Source organism: Camelina sativa, chromosome 13 (assembly GCF_030686135.1).
Source record: "Camelina sativa cultivar CO46 ecotype springtype chromosome 13, ASM3068613v1".
Lineage (NCBI taxonomy): Eukaryota > Viridiplantae > Streptophyta > Magnoliopsida > Brassicales > Brassicaceae > Camelina > Camelina sativa.
Window position 1 is genome coordinate 22,148,605 of NC_141892.1, and position 22,481 is coordinate 22,171,085.

The 22,481-nt window shown below is 38.8% G+C and overlaps 1 protein-coding gene, 1 long non-coding RNA gene and 1 other non-coding gene across 3 annotated transcripts; 1 reads left to right on the forward strand and 2 right to left on the reverse strand.

The window, feature by feature from the left end:
* The first annotated feature begins 11,827 nt into the window (after positions 1-11,827).
* Positions 11,828-11,934, forward strand: LOC147929845 (small nucleolar RNA R71). Its single transcript, XR_015579050.1, has one exon. It is a non-coding gene; the product is annotated as a small nucleolar RNA R71 (small nucleolar RNA).
* Positions 11,935-14,615: 2,681 nt separating this feature from the next.
* On the reverse strand, positions 14,616-15,214 carry LOC109128380 (protein RALF-like 28). The gene has a single exon (XM_019234593.2). It carries the CDS (start codon positions 15,025-15,027, stop codon positions 14,776-14,778), a length of 252 nt encoding a protein of 83 aa, XP_019090138.2. The 5' UTR covers positions 15,028-15,214; the 3' UTR covers positions 14,616-14,775.
* Positions 15,215-16,619: 1,405 nt separating this feature from the next.
* Positions 16,620-17,716, reverse strand: LOC109128381 (uncharacterized). The gene is made up of 3 exons (XR_015578782.1): positions 17,111-17,716; positions 16,875-16,930; positions 16,620-16,757 (listed from the first exon to the last, which is right to left on the reverse strand). It is a non-coding gene; the product is annotated as an uncharacterized LOC109128381 (long non-coding RNA).
* Positions 17,717-22,481: the final 4,765 nt, after the last annotated feature.

The window sequence follows — 22,481 nt, forward strand, 5'->3', positions numbered from 1 at the left end:
GAGTTGGAACTGTTGTGGGCTGGGGAATCGCATAACAGTCTAAAGACTAAGAGATATCTGTAAAAAGATATCTCCAGATTTTCTATTCCTCATGGAGACGAAGAATATTACTGACCTTGTTCTCCAAAAGCTTCAACGGATGACATACCCGTCCAAACTGATAATACCACCAAGCTCACCAGGTTCTGGAGGACTTGCACTCTTTTGGAAGGACTCTACTAAGGTGTAAATATTGTCGTCCTGCAAGAATTACATCGACACCAGAGTCAAAATAAAAGGAAGAACCTTCTATGTAACCTTCCTATACGCGAGCCTATCAGAGCAAATATAATTCAACTCTAAAATCAAATTCGTACCCTTGGTGAAGAAAGGAGTGATCTGTGGGTTCCGACCGTTGATTTTAATGACATCATTAATAACTTAGAGAAAAGAGGAGGTCCACCTATGGCTGAGGGATCCTTTGTGGACCTAAGAACACTCATGTCAGTTTGTGATCTATATGATCTCAACTACTCTGGAAACTTCTTATCCTGGAGAGGAAAAAGACATTCTCACCTAGTAAAATGTAGACTTGATAGAGCTATGGCCAATAGCGCATGGGCAGAAGCGTACCCATCACACAGAAGTGAATACCTCCGGTTCGAAGGATCTGACCACAGACCAATTTTAGTCTCCTTTGACCCTGAAAGGAAAAAACAAAGAAGTTTATTCAGATTCGACCGTAGGCTACGAGAAAATAAAGAAGTTAAGAAGCTGGTCGAGATTGCCTGGAACCTTGATCTTGAAGATACTGTTGATGAAAAAATCTGCAAATGTAGAAGAGTTATCATTCAATGGAACAAGGAGCAACAAATAAATAGCCAAAAGAAGATTGAAGAACTCCGAGCTAACCTTGAAGAGTTTATGAGTAGTGACTGTTTGAACTCTGAACAAATTTCAAAAATAAATCATGAGCTTATGCTGGCCTACCAAGCGGAAGAGGAATTCTGGAGGCAAAGAAGTCGACAACTTTGGCTTGCGTTGGGAGATAAAAACACTGGATACTTCCATGCTGCAACAAAAGGGAGAAAAGCAATTAATAATATAGCTTTCTTGTAGGAAGAGGAAGGAATTCCTACATATGAAGAAGAAGGGATAGTGAAACTCATCTCTGATTACTACAACAATCTCTTCCAGTCCGAACCGGGGAACAGAAGACAATGTGTAAATGACGCTATAATCCCATCCATTACTCCCGAGATGAACAAAGTGCTAATCCTTGAACCTTCACCAAAGAAAATAAAAGACGCATGCTTCGCAATCCACGCAGACAAGGTCCCGGGACCAGATGGCTTCTCTGCAAGCTTTTTCAGTCAAATTGGCACACAGTGGGAGACATGATAGTGCGAGAGATCACAATCTTCTTCTCCACAGGGATGCTACCTAACAAGATTAATCATACACATGTCAGACTGATACCGAAGATAACAAGCCCTAAAAAAGTAGTGGACTATAGAGCGATCGCCCTGTGTTCAGTGTACTATAAAATCATTGCAAAAATCCTCTCCAAACGACTCCAACCGCTGCTACAGACAGTAATATCTGAGAACCAATCAGCTTTCGTCCCCCAATGAGCCATCAGTGATAATGTCCTAATAACCCATGAAGCTCTCCACTACCTGAAACCGTTAGAAGCAGAAAAGCGATGCTACATGGCTGTTAAAACATACATGAGCAAAGCATATGACAGATTAGAGTGGGATTTCATAGAACAAGTTATGCTTAAGATAGGTTTTCACCAGAAGTGGGTCCAATGGGTCATGCAGTGCATCACCAATGTATCTTACTCTTATCTCATCAATGGAACTGCAAAAGGACTAGTAAAACCTGAACGTGGAATACGACAAGGCGACCCCCTGTCACCATACATTTTCATTCTATGCAGTGAAGTGCTGTCTGGCTTATGCTCCAAAGCTGTGATCGAAGGAACTATAGAGGGTATCAAAGTGGCAAAGTATTGTCCCTATGTAAACCATCTCCTGTTTGCGGATGACACCATGTTCTTCTGACTGTCAGACAAGCAAAGTTGCAAAACTCTCCTATCAGTCCGACAAAGGTATGAAGATGCATCAGGACAGAAAATAAACTTTCAAATGTTTGCAATCACTTTTTCCAAAAGGACTACTGCTGATGTGAAGAGTCGGGTTAAACAAGAGCTCAAAATAAACCATGAAGGAGGATAAGGCAAATGCCTTGGCTTACCGGAATTTTTTGGTCGCAAAAAGAAGGACATGTTCACCTCACTCATCGACAGAATCAAACAGAGGGTTCTGAGCTTGTCTACCAAATTCCTCTCCACTTCAGGCAAACTAACCTTCCTCAAATCGATTCTGGTGGGATGGACCTGCAAATAAGCGGAAGATGTCTTGGATTTCTTGGAAGAAAATGACAAAATCTTTGAATGAGGGAGGTTTAGGGTTCAAAGACATATAGAAGTTCAACGATGTCCTGTTAGCAAAAATTGGTTGGCGACCCCTCTCAAAACCATCTTGCCTGCTCGCAAAAGTCTTCTTGGAAAGTATTGTCAAAACTCTCACTTCCTGGATAGCACAATACCAAATAACGCATCACATGGTTGGAGAAGTATTTGCGTAGGAAGAGACCTCCTAAAAGCCAATGTTGGACGACTTATTGGTAATGGGCAATCAACCCTCCATTGGGAAGGACCCTTGGCTATCAATAGACAAACCAGAAGCTCCCATGGGCCCAGTAAGTGAACAACTTCAACAAAAAAAAGTTGCATACCTACTAAAGGAAGGATCGCAAGACTAGGATCTGGAGAAGATTGCTTCAATTATCCCGAGATACGAACAAAAGGTGACAATATTTAGACCGAGCAAATAGGGTGGTAAGGATAAATTGGCTTGGCTTCCAACTAATTCTAGAATTTACATTGTCAAATTCGGATACTATGAAGCTCTACACAGTGAAGATAGTTGCAACCCTGAGCCTCTGGACCTCAGGTCTACACGGTTTTATCCTTACCACCCAAATTGATAATAGGATTTTCATCCAGGGTATCAATTCCCTATGCAGTTGTAGTACAAAGGGTTATCAATCCAAATGGTTGATATGCTAGCAGATGAGATATTATCAGAACTATGCAAGTCAAGCCAAGCAATCAATGGGTTTGATCTAACAATCCTAAAATAAACAAAAGGAAGCAAATAAACGAGAACCACACGACCTAAGCACTCGATGCAAGCATTCGAGTACAGGATCAGGTGGGGTGATCGAGTAAACAAGATGAGTATGAACAACTCGAAGGTATACTCGAAGCAGGGGATCGTGTACCTGTTCGGGAAAGGGATCGAGTTATGAATAAAAATGTAAACAATCAAGATGAGAAAGCTCCTAAGGATGGGGTAATCGACTCCTAAGCGTTCCTGACCAGTATGGATGTCCTACATGTCTCAAGCAAATATTCCCTAGACAATGAATCTCTAAAATCTTGTTAAAACACTCTCGTGATAGAAACAATCAACCTTAATCACTCCCCTACCCAACTCTCGTTGGAGAAACATGACCAAGCAGGCAATACAAACCGATTCATTATTGTCAATAAACATCTTACACATCTAATCTCTTAGGCTAAGTGAGTAAATCTCTAGCATTGATTTATTCAAGCATTTCATCTACACCTCTCGATGGTAAACCACCATAGATCTAATCTCAACCTCTCGGCCTGTTGATAGCATTAAGAACACCAATCTAGAAGGGAATTTACAAAACATAAACATCCAAGGTAGGACATCCTAACCGATCAAGAACACAAAATCGTCTATCCCATCCCTAAAAACTTTGTTTCACTACTCAGATCTCATTGCAGAAAACACAAAAGCATAGATAAACGAAAATTGCATTGTATTGAAAATAAGATAAAAATAAAAGAGTACACAGGAGGAATCTAAAAATGATAGCAAAGAAATGTAAAATAAATCCTAACAAAGTGGAAAAAGTGTTTGAGTCGCTCAAGATCTCTCTCAAAAGCTCTCGCTCTCTGGTTTGAGTGTCTGCAGCGTGCTAGGGCGAGAGGAAGAAGAGGGGGGGTTTATATATGGAAACCCATTAATCCTAGCTTCCCAGTCCTGCCTGAGGGTCTGCTCGATGAGGTGCTCAAGGATGAGCTCGGGTTGCTCTTCGGATAGGTCTTCGGATTGTTCTTCCTGCTCTTGGATCCTCTTTGATCGGGTTGGTGTTCGGATTGTTCTTCCTACTCAATAGCTCCTTCAGGTACATGCTTGGATTTGACCTTGTTTCTCCCCATTTTATGCTCTAAAGCACCTGTTTTCATCAAAAATATGCAAACGCAAGAATGCAATAGCTTAAATTGCCTAAATGCGAATTCCTACAATTAATGACCTAAAAATGCTAAGGTTAGGGTAAAAACCATGCAAAATATGGACAAAAAGGGATGCTTAAAACATGTAAATTAGAGAGTTATCAGACCCCTAAACTTAAATCTTGCTAGTCCTCTAGCAAAGAAGTAGGAGGAAGAGGTTAAAAATGGGATTTATAACCTTTTGAGCTAAGCGAAGGATTCAAGCTATAGTCCTTCAGGATAGTTTAATAGTGCTAAAATCAATCAACATACTTACAAATATTTTTCTATGCTTATCACCATGCATTGATCTAGTTCATCCTCCAACTAAAAATGAAGACTTGCAATTCCAAAGAACATCTCTTTCACATTCATTAAAGTATTTGGCGAATTCTTGCAAATGGAAGGTGAATCAAGCTCAATCGGTTTCAAGGGTAAGGGCCTGACTGGTTCAAACGCTGCGGTTGCAGTTGCGGTTGCGGGAGATTGCGGAAGCGGGCGATTGCGGTTTCAAGCGTTATTAAGCGTTTTGAACGACTGGTTTAGCGGTTTAAAATTGGTGCATTTGCGGGAGGTTTACGACTGGTTGACCAGCGGGTGCAATAGCGATTGGAACATAATAAATGTGATATATAATTATATAAATGTTTTAAAATATCAAAAACTTTATTAAACTTGATTTATAATTAAAATTCATTAAAAATACTAAAATAATTATTAAAAAATAAATAAATTTCATAATGAAATACTTATTACTTTATGCATTTGGATTTTTACCAAAACTTTAATTAAGTAATTTGATAAATGACTAAAACATATGTTTTAGATCGTAGATCTTCTTTCTTAAATCTCACACACTCAATAAGTTTTGTGGGGCAGTATTTGCATCGGTAGTAATGATCAAATGAGAGTTGAGAAGAGTCACTCGTGATTTGTTTTTATTTTTCACAAATAATCTTATTTTCTTAAATTTCTGATGAAACGTTATATTTATTTAGATTTTTTTGAACTTATGTGCGATGTGCCATTAAATTTACATCAAGTTTTCTGGGTTATTGTTAATTGAAATATTATTTTCTTCCAATTATTTATTTTTTTAATATTTTTAATCTTATCCGTACTTCATTTTCTCTCATCCTTAATGAATAAAATAGTTAGGTAAAAAATATATATAAAATATATTTCATTATCATTGATTTGTTTCAAATTTTTTCTAAAAAAAAAAAAAAAATTTAAAATGCAAACGCCCGCAACCGCAAACGCTTGCGGAAACCAGCTTTGGGAATTCAACGGTTGGGAGCGATTGGGAGCGACTGGGAGCGATTGGGAGCGATTTGTGTGATTGGCCCCAAACGCTAGCAACCACCCGCAAACGCAAACGCAGCGTTTGCGGGAGCTAGCGGGAGAACCAGTCAAGCTCTAAGGCTTTTTGGTAGGGTGGTTTCGAACAATATCTTTGGGTGGTTTTTTCTCAAAAGATGGAATGGTAGAGAGTTGTGAAAACTAACTAAGATTGAGAACAATTAGGACATACAAAGCTTATCTCTTGAGGAAGGCTTGAGTTTTTTTTTGACATTCACTTTCTCTCTCTTTTTTTTTTTTTTTTTTTTGTATCAAACCCCTTGAATAATAGTACCCACATCATTGATTTTAACTCCCTTTTTCATAATCCATAAGGTCTAAACTTTAAACATCTAGCTCTCTCTTTTTTTTTTCTTTTTTTTTCTTTGCTAAATTCCTAATAATATTCCAAGATTATTTTTTTTTTCTTTTCTAGAAGACTATAGCAAGATCTTTTTCTCTTCTTTTTTTTTTTACTTAGAGATTAGAGCTTATTGAATTGGACCTTAGGGACTTTCTTCTTTAATTTCTCTTTTATTCCTCAACCCAACTCCAAATAATCATGCTAACCACCTATCTTTCAAAACCGATTCTATTAGCTAGTCCAAATGATTCTAAACTTAGCTAAAACAAGAGCCAATTCTTTGTCGTTCTCAATACTCTCAAGGTTTCACAACCTATAGCACAATGAAAAGGCCTCACTCAACGATTCACAACAAGGTTTGAAAGAAAGGCTTGGGTTCAAGGGTAGGAAAAAACAAATCGGGTTAAACGAAAAGATTAGCAAAAATGGAATGTTAACCCGAGTTTAGAGTTACCATGAGCAATTATTTAAATTCTATAAGCAAGACAATTTAAGTTCAGGTTAAGTCCAATAATATAGAGATGATTCAATGTTCAAGCAAGTGGAGGAAGCTTTCAAAAGACACAAGGTTTTAAACAAAGATTTTTCATTTTTTTCCAAAGATTAATCTAGCAACAATGAACTGTGATTAAGAGCTATAGCTTCAATCCTAGGGTTTGACATTAAACAAGGTGGTTTTAATTCTTGTCCCCTAAAATGCATATGCAACAATCCTATATGAAGCAATCTAGACTCAATCCTAATATGTCAATGCAATTACATGAAAACTCTTTTTTTTTTCAAGTTTTTCAAACTTTTTAGGTTTTTTATGCAAATAGATGCAGACTCAAATGAATAAAACTAGTATGCAAAAATTTGAAATAAGAAAATAAGAAAATAAAACACAATGTTATATACACTCTTAGACCCTCCCCCAAACTTAAATTACACAGTCCCTTGTGTAAATAAAAGTCTGAGAAAGATATCTAAGAATCACACATAATGAAACAAAACAAAATAAAATGCTATGGTATAAACAATGGTTTGGATGAAAATGGTACCTCATGGGTTGGTGAAGAAGGAGGTTGTGGCAGCCTCCATGCTCGCCAAGGTGTACCCTGGATCGTCACCGGCTTCAGCAGGCGTTAGGATTCGCTCATCAGAGAGCTCGGTTATGCGCACTGACGATCTGCTCGGACTCGCATCCGAGGGGTTGATTGGGTAAGGTGTCGCGTAGGTCATAGGTTAGGGCATCGGGTAGTACAACGGGTATGGTGGGAGATGTCCAAAATGATCACCCGTATAGCCACTTGCAGGGTGCATCGAGTACGGCATCTGATATGGCATCTGGTAAGGCATAGGGAAGGTACCTGAGTGGTCACCCGATTGGGAGTTCGGCTGGGGCATCGTGTAACCTATCGGGTTAGGCGTCGGATATGCATCAGAGTGGCTTCTCCGCGATCTATCGGGTCTGGTGACATCCTCTTCTGCTTGGGGCTCGTAGGAGGATGCCCTGTGGGGCTCTGGAGGCGCTAATCCTCGGATTCCTCCCAATGGTCAGCTCCTCCCCATCCATGTGGGTGCATAACCCGAGGTGGGAGCTGAGGCACAGCTTTCCTTGTCTTGCAGCTCCTTGATCTGTCCTCCCATTACCTTCACTGAGCCAGTGAGGTCTTTTACCTTCTTTGCCAAAAACTTGTTCATCCTCTTCAACCACCCTATCCTCTTGTGAGCCTCCCTTACTCCAACTAGTTTCTTTTGAGAGCAAACATACTCCTCAAAATAGTAATCCTCTAATTCACCTCCTTGTTCTTGTTCTTTTGGCTCCCTCTCTTCAGTCGATGATTCTCCCTCAAGGTTGTAGAGCTCTTCCAATGGTGGTATAAAGTTTATGTTTTCTCCTAGCCGGATTTTGGTGCACACGACGATGGGCAGGTTCATATGAGTACCTCCTACTGCCGAATGAACAAACTTGAAGAGCAACATATCATTTGGCTTCTCATAAGCCAGGAACCTCGCCAATGTGAGGTAGTCGATGTCTAGCCATCTCGGCTCATGAACTACCCCCTTTAGGGGCACATCGCAAGCTACCAAAATTGGTGTGACCAAACCTCCTATGGAGATTTCTCCAGCTCCGTCTCGCCTCTCGGTTTTCATTGCCCAAGATTTCAGGTATAAAAACTGGTCAAGCAGCACAAAAACCAGGCTAGTGTCTGCAACATCCCCCGCCAGAGTTCTACCATCCCTAGTACTATCTAAGACCCCACACAAGGCTATATCTAGCAGCTGGAGCTCATGATCGTTCACGTTCCCAGTCTCTTTCCTAGCGAATAAGGTGCAAGCTAGAAACTTGTGAAAGTACCTCAAAACGGGGCTCCTTATTGGAGCGAATTTGGAGCTTGTAGACTTGTAAGGGAGCTTATCTCCTATTGTCAGCCATAGGATCTCATCTCCTCCTTGCTCACCTCCATGTTCTATCCACTCCCAGCCTTGAAACCATACAGCTTCTCCATCTCCTTGTAGGTGAGTCGGTATTCCTTGTTGCGCATGGAGAAGGTGATGAACCCGATCCCCCATCGGGTAGTAGGGTCGGGTGGTCCTCAAAGAATTGTAAGTACAACGTGGCAAGGAAGTGAACTGTCTCCTCCTCATAGGCTTCAAGTTTGGCTCGCATCATCCTGCCCAGGTGGAATATGTCGAAAAGGAACTCGACAACTCTATCGATCCCCAACTGTTTCATCGTCTCGCGGTGGGGGTAGCGGGTTCCTACGAAGCTCATCTTGCGGAGGACCTTGAATACCTTGGCTGGAGTTTCCACTTCCCTTTGCTTCAACCTCCTACATGTTATCTTGGTGTGTTCTCTCTGCTCCTCATCATTGTCAGGGCTATCTCTCTCGGTGTCTTGATCCTCTTCTTCCGCCGCTCTCTTAGCTACCTTTTCAGCTTTTTCAGAGGCTGGTCTCTTCCCCCTCGCAACTGCAGCTCTGCTTCTCAACCTGGAAGTTTGGATCTCTTCCGGTTCTCCTCCTTCTGCATCTGAATCGACCTCCATCGGGTCAGTAACGGTTCGCTCAAACATAGACAGGTCCCTACGTCGAGGAGATCGGCGGATTGTAACTGCCACTGGGTCGGGAGAGAGAACATGGGTATCTACCTGATCAGGTGCTCGAATGATAGCACGGGTGGATGGTCGGGTTGAGCATCGGGTTGGGGATGCAAAGCGTCCAGACAACGGTTGAGAATGCGGAACGTCTCCTCTTCCTTGTGAATCGTGAGCTTTGGCGGCTTCACCTCCGGTTTTAGCAGCGGCGAAGGTGGATTTGCTCCCCTTCTTTTGGTAGGTCTTCATCTTTGGTGCCATTGGTGGACCCTTGAAGGTGAAAACAGAGACTAAGCCGCGATTAATAGGGTTAGTCCACAAAGATTGAAAAACTCGATTTCTTGGGAGAGGTAAGAAGGTTGGAAGACAGAGAGTTTAGGATTTAGAGAAAACTTAGGGAATTATGAAGTTGTTTGGTTGAGGCTCCTTAAATAGAGAGGGCTAGCTTCTTGGGCTTCTCCGAGAGTGGGCTAGGATTTGTGTAATTCGGACTCCACTCGCCACCTGAGTGAGAACACGATCAGGCGCATCGGGTACGTATTCGGGTATTGCCTCGGGTTCCCCAAAATTTCCCTTCTTACTTATTTTTTTTTTTTTTTATATGTAAATATGCAAAACCCTAAAATAGGATAGGATTAATAATAATAAAATTAAAAGAAAATAAAAGATACCTTTGGGACTTCCTCCCAAGTGAGCTTGTTTTAAGTCTCTAAGCTTAACTCTTCATGCTCTTCAAGCATGGGTTTTAGAAAGGAGAGGTTTTGGAATCCTCCCCACCGTAGGAGGATGATTTACTGGATTTCCTAGGTCTTGTCCAGGTTCCACAGCAAATATAGTGTTGACTTCTTTGTGATGCTTGAATTTTTTTTTGCTTTCTCTTGGTGGAAAAGACTTGACCATCAATGGTTTGTCTTTTAATTCCTTTCTTGATGCCTAATTCCATTTTAAACTGCTCCCAAATGCTCAATTCTGATCCTCCCTTGTTTCACATCAATTACTGCTCCTATTGTTGTCAAGAATGGTCTTCCTAGGATCAGAGGATCGTTTGGTTCCTTATCCATATCAAGGATCATGAAATCAGTAGGAACTTTCACCCTTCCAATCCTGAGGGGTAAGTCTTCCAGAATACCAATGGGGTGTCTGATTATTCTATCTGCTATAACCAAATACATATTACTTGGTTTAAAACTGCTGAAACCCATCTTGTTGGCAATTGAAAGTGGCATGATGTTGACTGAAGCTCCTAAATCGCACAAGCAGTTGTCGAAAATCCGAAGTCCTATTGAACATGGCAATGTAAAAGAGCTGGGATCCTCCAATTTTTCCTCAATACTCAGTTCAGGATCAAAACACACCTCGCTCCTCAAAATTGCATTACCAATCTCTTTGACAGCTTCCTTAACCTCAATTTCTAGCTGAGCTGTCTCCTTGATGATTTCCTCTCGAAGTTCGTGTGGTGGCAAGAGCTTAGGAGGTGGAGATTTTCTCTTGAAGATACGCTCAACAAGCGCCTCTAATTGGATGTCAAGAGCAGCTTTGAACCTTTCCTCTAATTCCCCTTGTTCAGTCGTAGGCAGTTTAGGTTGATCTGTCATCTGAACGTCTATCCGATGGATCATCAGGTTCAGCCTCAGGTGATTCTTCGGTTTGTGATTCTCGAACTAGTGCTCGATCATCAACTCGATCAGATTCCTCAGGTAAAGGCTCAGGTTCATATTCAGATATGTAGTATGGGTACTCATTTGTCCCATAATGATCCATATCCTCCCCATCTTGAACATCATTGTCTTCAGTGAGGTAGTCCACAAAGTCATCATCAAGAAAGATGGCTTGTGCAGTGGCATAGTCCTTTGGGTTTTGGACAGATTTACCTGGAAGCTGGTTGATTTTTGGTGGTGTTGGTGTGTTGTGGTGACCTTCAAGGTATCACAGCTTTGTGTTGAGAGAGTCATACTTGGCAGTCAGGTCATTATACCCAGAACCAATCTTGTTGCTCATCTCCGTGAATCGTTTGGCATTGTCCATTGCAGCCGAGGGTTGACTCTGTATCATCTGCTGAATCAGTCCGCATAAAGCAGCTTCTTGAGATTGGTTCTGCGGACCTTGCTGTTGCTGGAAACCAGGTGGTGCAATTGGTTGACTGTAATTACAAGAATACTGCTGCTTAGGACCATAGCCTTGATTGTATTGAACAAAAGGCTTTTGCTGGCTCTGATTCCCTTGGACTGCTGATGGGTATATTTGGTCTTGAGGATTTGCAACATTCGGGTTACGGTAGGACAGGTTCAGGTTTATTTTGTAGTTGTTGTACCATTTGTTGTAACCACCTTGGTTGTTGATTTAGTTCATATCCTCTAGCTGAGCATTCTCCCCATCTTGTTGCAGAAACTACTCTTCCTCTGAGATGGCATGGACATGCTGGTTCTGGCTTAGGAGCTTATCCAATTTGTCATTGAGGGCTTTCATGTCTCTCTTGTACATGGCATAATTCTCGCCACTAGATCGCACAGTGCGATTATATTCCTCATTGTAATGGCCATCAGATTGAGCTAACTTCTCCACTAGATCCCAACCTCCATCGACATCCTTGTTGAGGAAGTTGCCATTGCTTGCGGTGTCCAGCAACGTCCGTATATGACGGACCACTCCTCGGTATAGTGTACTTAGCAATGAAACATTGTTGAATCCATGATGTGAGCATTTGGTAGTGTATCCCTTGAAACGTTCCCAAGCTTCACTGAACGTCTCATTGCTCTTCTGACCAAAGCTGGAGATATCATTTCGCAGCCTTGCAGTTCTGGAGGTTGAGAAGAATTTGGCTAGAAACGCCTTCTTGCATGCTTCCCAGGTGGTGATGGACTCCTTGGGGAGTGATTTCTCCCAGATGTGTGCTTTGTCTCCCAAAGAAAATGGGAAAAGCCGGAGTTTGAATCCATCTTCACTAACTCCATTTATCTTTGTTACGCTACATAGCCTATCAAACTCATCCAAATGGTCCAATGGGTCCTCCATTGTTAATCCATGAAACTTATTGCTTTGTATCATCTGGATGAGACTACTCTTGATCTCAAAGTTGTTATTCTGGACAGTTGGTGGCACAATGCTATTTCTTTGAGTGTCAATAGATGGAGCATCTCCTGCTCCGATGTTGGTCCTTGCTTGAGGAGCTGGTGGACCATTTTGATTATTCATTATCTCCTCAATTGTGTTTGGTTGCGGTTGTTGAACTTGTTGTGGACGGAGTAACCTAGGTCTATCGATGTTGTCGATGTTGTCGATGAAAGGACACAAGTTTTGGCTACCCTTGGATCGTGTTTGCATGCAAAAGCAGTTGACCGAGTTAGTATACGAAGGTCAACTCAATCAAGGTGATCGAGTGACGGGTCGGGTGGGTACTCGGGTTCTACCTGAAATGCAAAACAAACAAACACGAAGGTAAACAAGTCAGTACCGAACCAAAATGTAAGATAGAACTTGATCTAGCAACTGCTGAAATCTTAAACGTAGCAAATTTAAATTCAACCAAATGGCAACGGCGCCAAATTGATAATAGGATTTTTACCCAGGGTATCAATTCCCTATGCAGTTGTAGTACAAAGGGTTATCAATCCAAATGGTTGATATGCTAGCAGATGAGATATGATCAGAACTATGCAAGTCAAGCCAAGAAATCAATGAGTTTGATCTAACAATCCTAAAATAAACAAAAGGAAGCAAATAGACGAGAACCACACGACCTAAGCACTCGATGCAAGCATTCGAGTACGGGATCGGGTGGGGTGATCGAGTAAACAAGATGAGTATGAACAGCTCGAAGGTATACTCGAAGCAGGTGATCGTGTCCCTGTTCGGGTAAGGAATCGAGTTATGATTAAAAATGATTAAAAATGTAAACAATCAAGATGCGTAAGCTCCTAAGGATGGGCTAAACAACTCCTAAGCGGTCCCGACCTGTATGGATGTCCTAAATGCCTCAAGTAAATATTCCTAGACAATGAATCTCTAAAATCTTGTTAAAACACTCTCGTGATAGAAACAATCAACCTTAATCACTCCCCTACCCAAATTTGTTGGATAAACATGACCAAGCAGGCAATACAAACCGATTCATTATTGTCAATAAACTCCTTACACATCTAATCTCTTAGGCTAATTGAGTAAATCTCTAGCATTGATTGATTCAAGCATTTAATCTATACCTCTCGATCTGTTGATAGCATTAAGAACACCAATCTAGAAGGGAATTTACAAAACATAAACATCCAAGCTAGGACATCCTAACCGATAAAGAACACAAAATCTTCTATCCCATCCCTAGAAACTTTGTTTCACTACTCAGATCTCATTCCAGAAAACACAAAAGCATAGATAAACGAAAATTGCATTGTATTGAAAATAAGATAGTAATAAAAGAGTACAGAGTAGGAATCTAAAAAGGATAGCAAAGAAATGTAAAATAAATCCTAACAAAGTGGAAAAAGTGTTTGAGTCGCTCAAGATCTCTCTCAGAAGCTCTCGCTCTCTGGTTTGAGTGTCTGCAGCGTGCTAGGGCGAGAGGAAGAAGAGGGGGGTTTATATATGGAAACCCATTAACCCTAGCTTTCCAGTCCTGTCCGAGGGTCTACTCGATGAGGTGCTCAAGGATGAGCTTGGGTTGCTCTTTGAATAGGTCTTCGGATTGTTCTTCCTGCTCTTGGATCCTCTTGGATCGGGTTGGTGTTCGGACTGTTCATCCTGCTCAATAGCTCCTTCGGGTACATGCTCGAATTTTACCTTGTTTCTCCCCATTTTAGGCTCTAAAGCACCTGTTTTCATCCAAAATATGCAAATGCAAGAATGCAACACCCTAAATGGCCTAAATGTGAATTCCTACAATTAATGACCTAAAAATGCTAAGGTTAGGATAATAACAATGCAAAATATGGACAAAAAAGGATGCTTAAAACATGTAAATTAGAGAGTTATCAGTGATCTTCCGGGAAGTGATTTTAAGGATTGTGCGAGTGAGGACAAAATACAGGGAAATATCCTATGGTAATGTGTATGGACGGTAAATAAGTCTTTAAAACCTCATGTACGTAGCAAACCAGCCGTCGAATATTGAAGGGCTCACGGGCCTAGTCGAGTGAGCTCATACCATCAAGAATGACGGTCTTAGTGTGAAACGAGGATATTGCAATATGTTAGTGTGGTGAATTTTGACACCCTGGTTTGTATGAGCACATGTGTAAGCATTAAGCGATAATTATAAACATGAGGTAAAACTTATCTGTAGAATAAACCGTGTGTTGGTTTGATCGGTGAACGTAAAAGTATAATAGATAAGAGACAAACACAATCGAATAGGGTTCCGAGAGACAGACACAACGGAAGAACGAATACACGTAGATTTTTCTGATAGGTGGTTAGGGTATTTTTTTTAGACGGCTAGAATTAATTAGAACGTGTTGATAACGTGTTATAACAAGAGATTTAGGGAATTGTTCTCTTATATATTACTCTATTGCAGAGAATACAACATATATAGGGATAAAATATTAAAATTTACAGTTTATACTAATGGACCCATAATAGGCATTCATATAACAACATTATCATTCATAACAACCTTGTTATTTTTTTTCTCTTTCTCTATATAGTTTTAGGAACTGGTGGAGGAGGTGGACCACGACATCTATGTGATTTTTCACATCCTCGATGGTACGGATTCGCCGGTTGATCGGGTGGACATTTGCCATGATCACATCCTGGTGGGCGATCGCCACCTCTTATCACTGGATAGCCAATCTCTTTCGCGGCTGTTACGTCTATGTTACTTATAGCAACAAGTGCTATGAACATCGCCACGAGCATGAACCTTTTTGTTACTTTCAAAATGCTCATGATGAGTTGTGCTTTTTTTTTTTGTCTTATGTTTTAAAGATGTGTTATGTGTATCTGTGTATTAAATTAGCTAACAGTTGTTTTCTGAGTGATAAAAAGAGTTCACTTTGTGATATTTATAGTGAATAATTCCCTTGATTTCTTTCATATTATTGTATCACTATTTTAATATGTATGTATTTGTCTTTCAAATTATTGGTTGGTTAATTTTTAAATCTACTGTGTTGTGACATTATTGGTTGGTCTATTTTTATTCTTTTTGTTTCTTATGTGTTTAAGGGATTAGATATTTATTTGTGTATCAAATAGCTAACAGTGGTTTCTATGAGTCATTAAAAGGGTTTCACTTTGTGATATTTATATGTGAATGAATATTTTGAAAACATATTCAACCATATCAAAATAGTGATACAATAGTAAGAAAGAAATTTAGGAAATTTAATTTATATAAATCTTTAAATCAATGGTATCGTGAGATTATTGGTTAGTCTATCTCATTTTTTATTCTTTTATTTTTACTTAGAAGGAAACTAAAGAATGAAGGATACAAAAACTTGACAAGTAGAAAATACATAGATCGATTTGATTTTTTATACATAAATTAACTACTATATATATAGATGTGAAAATAGTTAATTTTATTACCAATTATTCTACTTCTATGTACATAATATTAGGTGTCAGATTTTTTTCATTGTTTGGAGGTGGAAAAGAAAATACTAATTTGTTATAGTTTAGCTGCAAAATTATAGTGATTAGGTGTCATATTCTAGTTTGCTGACTTTACTAACGACTTCTCATGAAATTATTTGTTGGCATACTGAAACAAGGTTATATTACTAACTAATTTTCGACTGAAAAATAATGAAGAAAAATAGCATGAATCTATAGACTTACAAAACTAACTTCTTTTAAAGATGAAAAAAAAATCTAAACTGCTGTCAAACTTGGGATAAATATGCAGTATGGTATTGTAATTGACTAATTATGGAAAAATATGTCATTTAATAAAAAATAAAAAAAAATAAAAAAAAAGCAATCTATGTTTAAATTATAGGGTGAATTAGGTGGTTAGCCAAAATCACAATTAAAATGAAGAATATAGCAGGTTAATCTAGAAAATTAAGTAAGGCAATATGAATTTACCAAACTACTCTCAGATAGCATACACGCGCTGTTGTGGTGGCAATGGGTACAGATGACGTGTCAGTCTAGTTTTGTAGGTGTGTATGCGTAATTTTTTTAGTATAAGATACTTTGTGTGTGTGGAACAGAAATATCTGCGATATAGTATAAACCCATATTTAAGTCTGAAATTGCATTGCAATGGACCATAAGAATAAAAATAAATTTGCACTTATATTTTAAAATTATTAATGTTTGTATATATACATAACTTTTAAATTTTATAGATGTAAATGGCAGGACACGGAAGTTTGAAAAAAATAACACATATATTAGAACAATTTTGAATTTTGACACATAAAAAGAAGGTTCACTAAACCCTACAAGATACTACCTTCAGAACCAAATTGGGTAATAGCGTTGCAAAGGAACATGATATAGAAGAATTGTTTGCAAAACCATAAAATGAAATAGAATGCTAAACCGTAAATTTAGAAAATGGAATAGAATGTTGTACCAAATATGGGATCGACAGCCTGTTTAATGCAGCCACAATCGAAAGTACCGTCGATGACCTCAGTCTCATTACTCGAAAATCATACAACCTTATTTGAAATAGGGCATTGTCAACATTTCTAACGAACCAATTCTATTGTCAACATTTCTAATTGCTAAAAACGTAAAGACCATAAGATTAAAAATATACTATTGTGTGTACTCACCATAATCTTCAACCTTGCTCTGCATTCTTTAGCACATTCATCTCTTTTTGCTGCCACTGTCTCCAAACACCAAAAAGACTCAATCTTTGAACTTAACTCATGCTTCCAAATTCAAAACAAAGAACTAGGTCTAACACATCAGCTAAGCATGTACACATAAATCAGACACTTAAAAAGGTATACTTTAATAAGTTGATACAAGAATAACACATGATCCAGAGTAGTGAGAGCAGAACCTGTTCTTCTCATCAACAGTTGAAGCCTCTCTTGAAGCACAAGACCATGACGACCACCAGATTTGGGGTTAATGAAAACAACATAAATCTGGTTGAATATTTTCGTTTGATACAGTCACGCATAGCTAGACGGAGATACTCATGCATCATAAGCTTCTGACGAAGCTCCACTTTATCAACACCAACACCCATGTCAGATTAGCGAGTCCACAACCTCTCATCGCATTTGAATCAGCCGTCGTTGTTGATGGCCGTGGTGAACCCATTAATTTATCTTTCGTCGCATCCGTTTTTGATAACGGAGAGTCCATTGTTCTTTCTCTCTCGCCGGAGAAGATAATCCCGAAAAACAAAAAAAAAAATTTACTTTACGTTCTGTGATTAGAGAGAAAAAAAGAAAGTAATAGTCGAGCAGACGAGCACTCAATCCCTGTTTCTCCTAGCCGTCTAGCTGTCGTTCCCTCCGACCCAGTCACAGTCCACCCAGATCTCACTTCGTCAATCGCTAGCGAATCTTTCTACAACCCAGAAAGAAGTCTCTCTCCTTCGTTGGTTGGAAGAGAGAGAAAGAGGGTAGGCAAGTGTTGATCATGCAACAGAGGTAACAAAGTAAATAATATGGAAAATACAGAGAATATTACCTTCTCTTGGTTAGAATGGGTACTTAATGAAATATTTTTTTTGTGCGTTAGTTCTGCCAATTCCCCTAAATTATAATTATGTTTTTGGAAAAAAAATACATGTGGTCTCGATAAGTAACGTGTAATACAAGAAAGTTACAGAGGCAAATGACAACGGAAATTTCAAGAGATATTGTATAATAAGCTTTCGTTGTTTTTCTCCGATGAAACGATTTATACATATGTCATTAGCTAATACAGACATTGCATACGTACATCTAAATTGGACGTTTCAAAGGTACTTACAAGGTCATCGACGTGATTGCTTGAGAGGAATTCTTTATATTTATGAAAATTTGTGATTAAATTGGGAATAAAATTTGCATACATATAAAAATCGTCAATGGAACTTTTTTTCCATGTACTATATTATTATGGGTCGGCCTGTCTCTTTGTTTTTCTCAACGGCTAGTGCCTATTAAATTTGTTTTTCTCCTACTAGTTATAGTCAGTTTATGTCCTTAATTTAGTTATTTAACTCTCATAAACTGTGAAAACGAATATAAATGTTAATGGATGGCTACAACGTTTTGTAAGAGCATCTTTGGATCTTTTAAAAAGAGTTTTGAGTGGAGAGAAAGAGACATGAAAGAAGCATAGCTATTGTCTTTGTTCGTGTAATCGTGTTGAAAGAAGCATAGAGTTTTGGTCGTGGCTTTGTTCCTTTGAGATGGAAATAAACCACAACAAATTTATCAATAAAGGGACGTTAGGCTTGATTCATCACACATATAAATATACTAGGAACATTGGAGAGACCAAACAGCATAACCATCCATTCAAAAAGATCTTCACACGTTTTAAAAGCTGTCCTCCATTCATTTCTGGGATGAATCTGAATTTGATGATAACTGTTTTAAATATCCAACTTGGAGAAAACTATGAAACCATGGTTTGCGTAGAGGTTTAAAAGAATTGATTTAGCTATCTAGGTCACCAAAGTGCATTTATTTTTTCGGTTAAGGATCCTGAGAGAACTCCAGAGTTAAGTGTGCTTGAGCTGGAGTAGTTTCAAGATGGGTGACCTTCAACGAAGTGAATGTCGAAACTGTGCGAGTGAGGTCAAAACACAAGAAAAGTTCATATGGTGATTTATAGGGACGGTAAATAAGTCTTTAAAGTCTCTCGAATGTAGCAAACTGGCAGTCAAATATGGATGGACTCATGGGCCTAGTAAGACGACATGCGACCCATTAAGAAAGTTGGGCTCATGGGCTCAAAGTGGACATGGGATCCACTAAGAGGTGGCGGGGTTTTACAGGTGGAATCAGAGCCGAATCGAGACGATTGTAGAGTCAAGTGGGTTCACACCGTCGGGGCTGATGGCCTTGGTGCGCAGCAAGGACATTGCGATCTGTTAGTGGGGGTAAATTATGACACCCCGGTATGCGGAGAGGTTTAAAAGAATAGATTTGGCCATCTATGTCACCAAATTTCACTTAAAATTTAGGTCAAGGGTCCTGAGAAAACTCCAGAGTTAAGCGTACTTGAGCTCGAGTAGTTTTAGGATGGGTGACCTTCCGAGAAGTGACTGTCAGAATTGTGCGAGTGAGGACAAAACACAGGGAAATATCATGTGGTGATGTGTATGGATGGTAAATAAGTCTTTAAAGCCTTTTGTACGTAGCAAACCAACCATCGAATATTGATGGGCTCACGGGCCTAGTCGAGCAGGCTCACACCGTCGGGGGTGATGGTCTTGGTGTACAACGAGGACGTTGCAATCTGTTAGTGAGGTGAATTGTGACACCCTGATATGCAAAGAGATTTAAAAGAATTGATTTGGCTACATATGTCACCAAAGTGCACTTATCTTTTTGGTCAAAGGTCCTTAGAGAACTCTACAGTTAATCGTGCTTATGCTGAAGTAATTTTGGGATTGGTGACCTTATGAAAAGTGATTGTCGGAACCACGCGAGTGAGGACAAAACACAGGAAAGATCATGTGGTGGTTTGTTGGGATGGTAAACAATCTTTAAAACTATTAAGTTAGCTCACGGGCCTAATAAGAGGGCATGAGGACCACTAAAAAAGGTTGACTCATGGACTAAGAGTGGACATGGAATCCACTGAAAAGTGGTGGTCTGGATGTTACAGTCTAGCTGGTTTAATTTCTCGGTTTAATCATCATGAAAACATATACACAAGGGTTAGGCTCCGCCGTTATCTTTCTCGGCGACACTAGTTTACTCTCCAGTTAAACCGTTACATTACGGCACAAGCAGTACACAATGAGGGTCAATATCCCTCTTCCTCACACGCCAACACCACCTCGACTTTCTCTCCTCTAACGTCCCACAAGTCTGACAACATCAACCCACGTAACAATGAGATTGGAACGACCGCTTCTACTCCACTACGTCTTAGATCATCATGGTATTTCGTAATGACGACAACAACAACAATATATCATCATCAACAGCGTTCCTTTCCTCATAGACCGGTTAGGGTTTTCCTTTCTTACTTTCTTTCCAGCCCCCATGAATCTCTACCCCCTCTCCCTATGCCAAACACCCACACAACAACCCTCGATTAGCAAAGCTAATAGGCCTGGGCTTGTAACCCAATATCAAAACATACTGATCCTTTCGATGGGAGTGGGGCGTTACATAAACCATGGATGATAGTCAATGTATAGAACTGATTATAATGGTTGTGAAGGTTTGTTGACTTGTTTTGTGTCACGTGAAGAGGTGAGTCGTTGACGTGTAGTGTTGATGGTTTCCCGGTTGGTTTAGTTTTGCATTCCATCAAATCAAGGTCACGTCAATAATTGTGGTTGATATGTTTAAAACGCTATCTTATGGTTGGCATGATAATCAAAATTTTGGCTCCAACCAAAAAAAATTCTAAGTTTCTTTTACTAATTTTTTTACAATTTCCTTTTTCGGCTTGTCACTCTTTTTGTCTTCCCCTTCACATTTGTTACTCTTTCGTTCTCTCTTCCTCCATTTGCCAATAAAATCTATCGCATTTGTCCAAAAAATCTCTCTTCCAAATCCCACTTTTTTGTGAAACACAAAACAGATTTCACTTTGTAATCTCACTCTCTCTTTGCTATTTTTCCAGCCATAGTCCTCGTCCAGCTCAAAGTTGTTGTTTTTAGGGTTTTTTGTTTCAATGAGAATTTCGATGGGTTCAATTTTGGTAGGTTTTGCTTTACATGGGTTCAATTTCGTTAGAGTTTTGGTTCAAATTGAGTTTTCTAACTATTTAGGGTTTTATTTAAATTTGGATTTCCAATTTAGAGTTTTTGATGGGTTCAATTTTGTTAGGATTTTGTTTTAAATATAGTTTTTAAAAGATTTAAGGTTCTATTTCAATTTGGGTTTTCGATTTTGTATTTTCGATTTCGTATCAACATTGAACAGGTTTATTTATGTTTTGCGAATCTATGTTGTCTACTTTTCAGACATATGAGTTTATCTAATTGAACCAATATAAACTTTTGTTAGACAGCAAAAAGCAAAAAAGCCACAAAAAAAAATATTAATTAATCACTTTTAGTATATTTGTTGTTTTAGTACATTTTTGAAACATAATTGACAATTTAGTACATTTACTATTTATAATACATATATTTTAAGCTGTATAGTTAATTAAGTGTACAGATGAATAATAATACATGTATTTTAAGCTTTACAGTTAATTTAGTGTACACATGTATATTAATATACAAATTTTCATCTGTACAGCTGATATAAAGTACATTAAATATGAATAAATTAAAAATATTTATGTTTTTGTATTTTTGTATAATAAATGAGCTGTACGGATCCAACTATCTTTTTGTAATTTTACACCACTACACTCTATCCCACTTTATCATCTATCTCACAATCCATCTATTACACAAATAGTAAAATCTACCTATTTCTGTAATTATCAATAGTAAATGTACTAAAAATCCAATTAAGTTTTGAAAATATACATTTTTACAAAAAAAAAACCTTTTAAAAAACATGTAAGTGCCTTCAAAGAGTCAAGGGACAATTGCACTTTGTATACCTTTATTTGGCTTTGAATGCAATATTAGACCATATATTCAATATTTGAGAAACATAATCACTAAGGGTACTGAAATGACAGTTGACTTCCTTATGACCAAACAAAAAAACAGAAACCAAAATGACAGATGTAACCCGGAGGAAGTCTGCAAATTAACGTCAACTAGAAGACATAACAATATGTCTACTCCTTAATTATAGTTTAAATTTTAATTAAAAAAATTATAAAAAATAATTTAATAAACCTATGGACTAAATAAAAACCACATAGACTTTCTGCATTGAAATAAAATAAATTTACATATAAACGAGTCAAATTAATGGAGGAAAGGCTGATGTTAAAATTATTTGATTTAAGGTTTGATTAAGTAGACTTCTCTATAGACTATTGGAGGTTGACTTTGTTATGCCATCAACTATTAATTCATGGGCGTTCGGTCAGAACCAAGAGAACCGAACCGATTAAACCAAGATGTTCAGTTTTCGGCAACAACTGTGAGAGGATCAACAAACCGATCGGCGAAATTAATTTGGTAATTCGGTTACCGATTCGGTTCGGTTCGGCGGAGCATAACCGAGTTATATATACCTAATTTTCACTAACCCTAATCCTAGTCACTTTCATTTCTTCCTCTTCCACCTTCCGCCTCTCTATCTCTGGCGATAAGCGATTCTAAAACCGAA

What these genes read in the sequence shown, in the direction of transcription:
- LOC109128380 (XM_019234593.2), bottom strand. Translation starts at nt 15,027, where the DNA reads ATGAGCATTTTGAAAGTAACAAAAAGGTTCATGCTCGTGGCGATGTTC.